The sequence below is a fragment of the Sinocyclocheilus rhinocerous genome, unplaced genomic scaffold (assembly GCF_001515625.1).
Source record: "Sinocyclocheilus rhinocerous isolate Xijiao unplaced genomic scaffold, SAMN03320098_v1.1 scaffold4386, whole genome shotgun sequence".
In the NCBI taxonomy this organism is placed as follows: domain Eukaryota; kingdom Metazoa; phylum Chordata; class Actinopteri; order Cypriniformes; family Cyprinidae; genus Sinocyclocheilus; species Sinocyclocheilus rhinocerous.
Window position 1 is genome coordinate 107,273 of NW_015666739.1, and position 8,936 is coordinate 116,208.

General features: G+C 36.3%; 1 protein-coding gene across 1 annotated transcript in view; it reads right to left on the bottom strand.

The window, feature by feature from the left end:
• The window catches only part of LOC107733072 (metabotropic glutamate receptor 7-like), a 125,895-nt gene that overhangs the window by 69,199 nt on the left and 47,760 nt on the right, over window positions 1-8,936 (bottom strand). The window contains exon 5 of the mRNA XM_016544570.1: window positions 3,085-4,020. Within this exon, the coding sequence (XP_016400056.1) occupies window positions 3,085-4,020 (936 nt within the window). The remainder of the gene's footprint in view (window positions 1-3,084; window positions 4,021-8,936) is intronic.

The window sequence follows — 8,936 nt, forward strand, 5'->3', positions numbered from 1 at the left end:
CATATATATATATATATATATATATATATATACTGTATATCATATATTATAAGTAAATATTAATATTAATATTTTATACTGTATATAAAAGAAAAAAAAATCTTAAATATGTACATGCAAACAAAAACTTACAATTTTTTTTCTTGTATATATAAGTTTTGTTTTTGTTAAATTTTCAGAAGCCTAGTAAGGTTAGCTATAAAATAAAAATAGCCAAAAATATAAAATAAATAAATAAATGTCATGTGCAGATGCTACTCTGTAATAGAGTAATAGAGACTCCCTCTTTGTGTATTTGAGCCTCACACAGACCCGTCCTGTCATTCTTAAGATGAAGGCCGGCTCGCAAACAATGCTAAGAGCCTTATTTCCACTACTGTCACGAACACAGCGCCTGCAACGCCACACAGCTGAGTGAAGTCATTATTTTCATTTAGTCGAATTCTGAAAGGCTTGCTTCGCTTTGTGCTTGCGACTCGTTGGTCCATGCGCGTGCCACTTTCCCGTGCTCACACACTTCACAGCGGCTCGTCTCTGTCAGAGCGGAAGAGCTTAATTTGTATTCCGCGTGACTCTCGCCAGGTAAGTAATGACAAGCAGCAAAGGCCAGTTCCTCTCAGCTGGAACGGCCGGCTGACGTCAGACTTTCACACGCCTGTAGGCTCTGGCGCAGATGAGGCTGATTCTTCCCTCTAATGAGCTGCTGTTTGCCTCTCAGGATTGTACATCATCTCTGGTGTCCTCCAGCCGGGTTCAGGTAATAGTCACGGGAATCCGCAGCTATGTCTCTTCCCTCCGTAACACGAGCAGACTCCGGCGCACGATTTCCTGCTTTCATTTGCGTTTGAAAAGCTGCATCCTCGCGTGGGGTTAAGCTTAATGAGAGTCATGAACAGTGTTGGGGGTAATGCATTACAAGTAATGAGAGTTACGTAATAAGATTACTTTTTTCAAGTAACTAGTAAAGTAACACATTACTTTTTCATTTACAAGATAATATCTGAGTTACTTTTTCAAATACTTTTTCAAATTTATTGATTGACAGCTCTTCTGTCCCCATGTTGAGAGAAATCAGAAGATGTTACTGTAGTTCTAAAAGTCATCTCACTCACAAAATTCATTCTTAATTCATCTCACTCACAAAAAAAAACACAGATTCAGTATTCCTCATACAAAGATCAGAAAAGATGCGATGAAATGGTTCATTGTTGTGGCGACAAATAAAATTTGATTTGGCTGTAGAGAGCAGCAGTGTACGGCGCCCCTAAAGGGACATGCTGGTGGAAAAGATTTGGGATGGGAGGAAAAAATATGTTTTAGAGCTTTTGCGTTTGGACAAACGCTTCCTGTTTACTTTACAGCAGTGTTAATTTCGTCAACGAAGACGACGACGAAAAATATTCATTAACAAACATTTTTTTCTGTGACTAAGATGAGACGTTGACGAGCTAAAACTAATATCTGATGATAAAAACTATGACTAAATGTATGCCGCGTCTTCGTTAACAAGACGAGACGGGACTATACTACCAAAACGCGAACTAGCGATCTGAAACAATGGCCTCAGCCCCCGAAGGGGTAGGGATAAGGTGACAAGACATCCCATTTTTCCCAGGAGAGACAATTCGTTGTCGATTAACTTAAAGTTAGTGAAGGCGGGATAGGCGGAATCGCGCTGATAGAAGTGCTCTCTCTCTCGCGCACGCTCCACTTCTTCAGTTCTCATATACAGCGCACATTATACAAAATGAATAGATTTAAAAATAAACATTTGATTATAATTCATTTTGAATATAAAATGTAAATGAATAAACAGTTATACTGACTGTTATAATGAATTAGCTTTATGGTTTTCTTGGTATCTTGACTTCTCTGATTGGCATTGTTGTCACTGTCAACAAATTAAAATGATTAAAAATCGTAAACTATTAGAAATGTTGCTCTGGCAACTTACTGAAATAATTGTAAGTGACTAATATTACTAAATCAAAAAAATAAAAAGCTGAATAGGAATAGTTAAAAAATATTTAAAATTAATAAAAATGACAAAAGCACATGAAATTACTAAAACTTAAATGAAAACTGAAAATATTATTAAAAATATTAAATATCATTAAATATAGTATTATTAAACATTATAACACTATACTGTACTAAAATAACACTGCTAACTGAATTATTTTTTAAGGGCTTATGGGTAATGTAGTTCTTCAGTGGGAATTTATCAATTAAACATGTTTTTTTCTAACTGAAATCACAATGATTTGTAGCTCCTACAGAAGTATAAAATCTGCGGTAGCTCATGATAGTTTAAAGGCATGTACGTAATTGTAACAAATGATTTTCTCTGGATAGAATGAATTGAATTTCCAGAAGCTGACTGTCGCGTTACATAGCATGTTTATCAAGGCATGAAACAACATCCTGTGTGTTAGAAATGTAATTAAAAGGTCCTAACGAATAATAATATTTTGGTGTCAGCGCCCATCATGGTACAGTATCTGGCGTTGGTACATGCTGAAATCAGCACACTCTATTATTTAGGTAATTGCTTTTCAGTACCGGCACAGAGGAGAAAAAGCAGATCCATTCGTCTCGTATGCAGATAATGAGCAAATGTCCTTATGCTAATGAAATGTCTTTTAAAAGATTGTTGTGGGACACCTAAACAAAACAAATTTCAAAACAAACTTAAACCTAAAAGTTTGGAATGAAAATTGTAAATGCTGCCTTGGCAATGAACACTAAAAAAAGTTAATTAAATCTAAATAATAATACTACTACTACTACTAATAATAATAAATGACGAATAAATAAATAAATAAATAAATAAAGAGAGAGCTTGACAGTCTTTGTCATTGTATGGGAAAGCTGCAACATTTTTCAAAATTCCTCTTTTCTGTCTTTCAAAGACAAAATAAGAGCTTTTGTGTTTAGAACGAGATGAGGGCGAATATAAAAAAACCGACAGAACTTAAATTCTCTCTGTGAAATATCGAGTAAAATCAACAAGCGCAAATGGCATGCAAATACTCAAAATCGAAAACCGATGCACATTGTAAAAAGTACTAAAACAAGCATTACCTTTTCTGCAGATTGTGCCGTCCCAAAGAAAATAGGAATGAAGGCGAGCCACACAATGCATGTGGTGTACATGGTGAAGCCGATGGGTTTGGCTTCGTTGAAGTTCTCCGGAACGCCTCGCGTCTTGATGGCGTAAACCGTACATGTTACCATCAGCAAGATGCTGTATCCTAGAGAGCAAATGATTTGTAGGTCCGTAATGTCACACTTGAGAACCCCTCGGGCCTTATCAGGGTTTATGGTCTTCTGTTCGTCATAATCAATTATGGTGTTCGGAGGATCCACTCCGAACCATATGAGGACCCCTAAGAGCTGGACGGAGATGAGGCTGGACGTGATGGCTAACTGAGACGTCGGGCTGATCAGTTTAGGTGGAGTAACCGACGTCTTCCCTTCCTCAAAGATGCGGTAAATTCGATTGGTCTTAGTGAGGAGCGCCGCGTAGCTAATACACATTCCCAGCCCAAGGAAGATTCGTCTGAAGGAGCAAACGGCAATGTCCGGAGTGGCGATCATTACAAATGTGATGATGTAACACAGGAATATCCCGGTCAGCAGAAAGTAGCTGAGCTCCCTCCCAGACGCTCGTACGATCGGGGTGTCGTTGTAGCGGATGAACGTTGCCATAACAAAGGTGGTGGCGATGATGCCGAGCATAGCCAGGAAGACGGGAATGACGGCCCAGGGCGAATGCCACTCCAGCTTGACGATCGGGATGGGCTGGCAGCCAGTGCGATTGGCGTTCGGATGCATGTTGTAAGTGCAGAGCTTGCAGGACGTCTCGTCAAACTGGTACTGGTAGCCGTCGCAGGGCTCGCAGTGCCAGCAGCACGGCATGCCTTTCACCATCTTCTTGCGTTGACCCGTCTTACAGGGCAGACTGCAGACCGAGCTGGGTATTTCCATCTCACCATTGGGCCACTGCATCTCATCGATCTACAAAGAAATGGACACAAATCAGCATTTGGGTCAATGACACTGACATTCTTTTTTTTCGACTATATTTTTACAAAAATATATTAAAAATGAAATTCATTGATTATATATACTGACTGAAAAACACCACTTTAATGATGAGTTTTACATTTCTGAATTTAATTTAATTTTATGTTTTTTGGCACGTATGGAGTTAAAAAAGGTCAGAATGACAGATCTGTCTTTATAGGATAATGAAGGGGAAAAATCATAAAAAATAAGTTCATGAAAATAATTTCTTATAAAAATAAATACATGAATAAAAAATTTATGAAAAAAACTTAATGAAAAAAAAAATGTTTTAACAAAACTGCTTCACTGCTTACATAAAAAAAAAAAAATGTTGTGTGGTTCAACCAACATTAAGAAACATGCAATGAACAAAATAAAACAAACTAAAACAGAACAAAATACACACACACAAAAGCAGCACAACATAAAACACACACACAAAAAAAAAAAACATACCAAAAAGACACACAAAAAAACAACATGAAACACAAAAGAACAAAAAAAAAAAAAAACAACATGAAAAAAAAACAACAACAATACGACACAAGAACACAAAACAAAACGAAATACTCAACAAAACCAAAAAATAATAGAACAAAACAAAAACATCAACGTGAAACAACAAAAAAAACACAACACACAAACCAAAACACAAGAAAAACAAAACACAACACACAAACCAAAACACAAGAAAAACAAAACACAACACACAAACAAGAATACAACTCAACATGAAACACATACACAAAACAAATCAGGAAATGATATCATAGAGAGGACCTCTGCAGACTCTCTCGACTGTGAGCCAACGTCAGTAAGTCTTTTAAAATATCATATTTAACTGGTACTGTATTTCAAAGTCATGTAAAGCTCTGGAGTATTCAAGAATCTATATTACGATTTTAAAATAAATTGTTTAAGAGCAACAGAACCAACATGCCCCTCTTTTTTATGTTAACAAGTTAATTATGCACACCTATGAAAGGGCGTAAACACATTTAAGTGTGATCACTTAAAATGATACATAATTTTGAGCCTGCTTATTGCTTTCCATCCACTCCCTTATACCTCCTTTAATATGCACTTTGAATTTCATGCCTTTCCTTCAAACATTGCTGATTGCGGCATGATTGGTTACCAATGATTTCTTTTAGCCCTTTATGGCAACATTCACCATGGAGACGGACGCATTTTAATGAAAACAGGCAATAAGAGGGTGGTGAGAGAAATGCGGGAAATTACACTTTATGGAATGCATGAATAAATCACATCACATAATAAAAGAGCACTAAAGAACACTGAGTTTTAATCTCTTATAACTTCACAATGACTACAGGTTTGGATTTAGTGTAGAAATAAATCAGCATTTGCTTTCAACAAGAGGCCAGAATTTAAAAATACAGGATTAGAGGAATCTGCATTGTGTTTATTTAAAGGAATAGTTTGCACAAAAATGAAAATTACGCCTTTTTGAACGGACCGGGCCCTTTAAGAAAGCACTGTCATCTAAATGTTCATGCTTTATTAAACAATGCAAAAGAAATCACTGCTAAAAAGAAATAGTTTGACCAAAAACAACGCTAATACCCAAAACCTGCACTGATGGCTTCTCCAGAGGACAGCTAGAGACAATTAGTGCCAGAGAAACATTCTATTACACCTGGCTATTACTGGGCCGTGTTTGCTTTCAGGACCGCAGAGCATTTCACTATTTCCGTGGCAACGGTGTGAATGACGGACTGGCACCTGGCGATGCCAGAATGAAAAGCTACATCAATCCAGATGACGCACTCCAGAGCCCAGCTGATTGGACACGGCCAGCATTCTGCCGCCCAAACAAAAGCAGAAAGACAGCACAGTTAATTTGGCGACTGAATCCCATCTGGGGGACAGGTGGAAACGCACAAGAAAGAATGAGGACTTTTTTTCTTGTTCATGGTCTCTGAGTCCTACTTGAAATTCCTTGCACCATCTTGTAACCTTTCGTGCTGTCGTTTTCTATACAACTCTCTCTTGCAACAATGCAGTGATCATTTCTCCTTTATCAAATTTAAAAAATGACTCCATTTTAATATACAGTTATTTGAATTAAAAGAAGAAGAGGAATTTACTAAATTGCAAATTGAATGAAATTCAGCAGCTAAACAAATTGGCTAAGAAATGTTCTTCCACTATGGAAAGTATATAAACAAAAACAAAAAAACAAAAAAACAAAACACACACACACACCAAAACAAAACTAAAAACAACTCAACAAAATGAAAATAAAACAAAAATAAAATATCAAAATCAAACAATAAAAAAATACCAAAACAAATCTAAAAACACATCAACACAACAAAACTAACAAAAAAACAAAAAAAAAACCTAAACAAAACTAAAAACCAAACAAAAAAAAGCCAAAAAAAACACACACCAAAACAAAACTAAAATTGAAACAAACTACAAAACAGAAGGCAAAAAACACACAAAAACAAAACTATATCAAAATACAACAAAATAAAACAACAACAACACACAACAGAGGCAAAAAACACACCAAAAATAAAGTAAAAACAAAATGAAAACACAAGACAACCCCCCTCCGACCAAAGCAAAATAACAAAACAAAAATGCAACAAAACAAAACTAAAAATAACAACACATCAAAACTAAAATCCTAACAAAAAGGCTAAAAAACACACCAAAACGCAAAAAAAAAAAACAAAAAAAAAAAAAAAAAAAAAAAAAAAAAACCCCAAAGCAAAACTAAACACAAAATACAACAAAACTTAAAAAATAAAGACAAAAAAAAAACAACACACACCAAAAACAAAACTAAACAACAACAATATTTAAGAGTAATTACAAACTATTTTACCCAATAACCGTGTCATGTGTTATTGTACACTTATTAGAGTGTCACACAGTTAACTCATAGCATTCTAATCACAACCCTGTGTCATTTTTATTATTATTATTATTATTTTTTATTTTTTTTTAACTGCAATTCAAATTAATTTCAATATAAGAAATCCAATGAATTCTGAATGCTGCACAACCCTGACACACACATGAACACGTGTAGAGTGACTAAGCACAAATATCCGCACTTTTGATGAGTCTTAAAACTCTGCTATTCCCATCAGCTCCATTAAACAAGCTAGCATGATATCAGATGCTGAAGTACAATGCATGTAAAGATGAAAAACACATACATCCACACCCTCATGAGATCAGCTTGCTAGGAGTAACAGTCGGAGCAGAATCAATTATTTACCCAGAACACCAAATATCTCTCTGATAGAACAGAGACAGCAATTAGCATTCTAATCACAACCCTGTGTCATTTTTATTATTATTATTATTTATTTATTTATTTTTTTTAACTGCAATTCAAATTAATTTCAATATAAGAAATCCAATGCATTCTGAATGCTGCACAACCCTGACACACACATGAACACGTGTAGAGTGACTAAGCACAAATATCCGCACTTTTGATGAGTCTTAAAACTCTGCTATTCCCATTAGCTCCATTAAACAAGCTAGCATGATATCAGATGCTGAAGTACAATGCATGTAAAGATGAAAAACACATACATCCACACCCTCATGAGATCAGCTTGCTAGGAGTAACAGTCGGAGCAGAATCAATTATTTACCCAGAACACCAAATATCTTTCTGATAGAACAGAGACAGCAATGGTGCTTTAAATAATTGAAGCGCGTTCACTCAGATAATGTCACATTCAAGAAAATACCCTGAGAATTACTCCCTGAGCCCTGTCGTCTACAGTATGATACCACACGCTCCTCTGAGACAAACGGTAATTTATTTTTTCACTAGCTTGAGTTCTTTAATCTGGGACTCCTTTCCTGTTCAAGAAAGGTCCAAAACAAAGTTACGAGTGAACCAGCCAAGTCCCCACACTTGATTTGTCAAGCTACTGTTCTCTTTAAAGAGCAATCTCTACCTCTGAGCGAATCAGATCTAGTATCATCTGCTATCATTGCATGCAGTAGAGCAAAAACTGGGGGTTAGTGGCTAGCAAGCAGTCATGAAGTAAGGCCATTTAGGGTCATTCGGAAATTGTCGGCTGAGAGATTGAGAAACTCTAACTACAGCAGTCCTGACACTGGTACAACAGAAGTCAATTACTTGTCCCTCAGCGACAGATTGCCTCCGCTTTTCCGAAGCGTAAACACCGCGAGGTTTCCAGATTTGACTGATTAGCTGTCTCGCTACTCATTTTAAATATAAACTACTTTGAATGTACACAAGATGATGAAAAAACTTGCCAGGCTTCAATCCAGCAGGGACAGACTGACAGCATATTTGTCCCTGAACTAATTTAGTTCAACTGTTTGTTGACTACTGTAGCTCGTGTTAGTTCGGTGTTAGCGAAGACACATTTCAGCAGATCTGAAGCATGTCGTTTCTGTGCCACCAAATGAAGATGAACGAATGACTGTTTATAAACATGTTTCCTGTTTATAAACACTCCCCCCATCTTTCATTGGTCAGACAGACAGACAGCCACGCCCAAAACTCACGCTATTGGTTGAGCCACTGTTGCTATGCTGGCCTGGTCGAGCCTCTCAAACAAACATTATTTTGTGACAAGTGTTTTTGGGGGGAAATCAACTGTCAAATGAGTATTTACAATTTCCAAAACTTATTTTAACATCAAGAAATAGCACACATTAGCTTTAAGGAACAAAAAGATACACAATAATAGAAAGTCGACATAAAAGTGTTTAGCAGGGTTGTCGACTGATTAATATTAAACTGGATTTAAGCTTCTATTCTCTTCTATTCTCTAAAGGGTTATCTTTTATTCTCTCTCTCTCTCTCTCTCTCTCTCTCTATATATATATATATA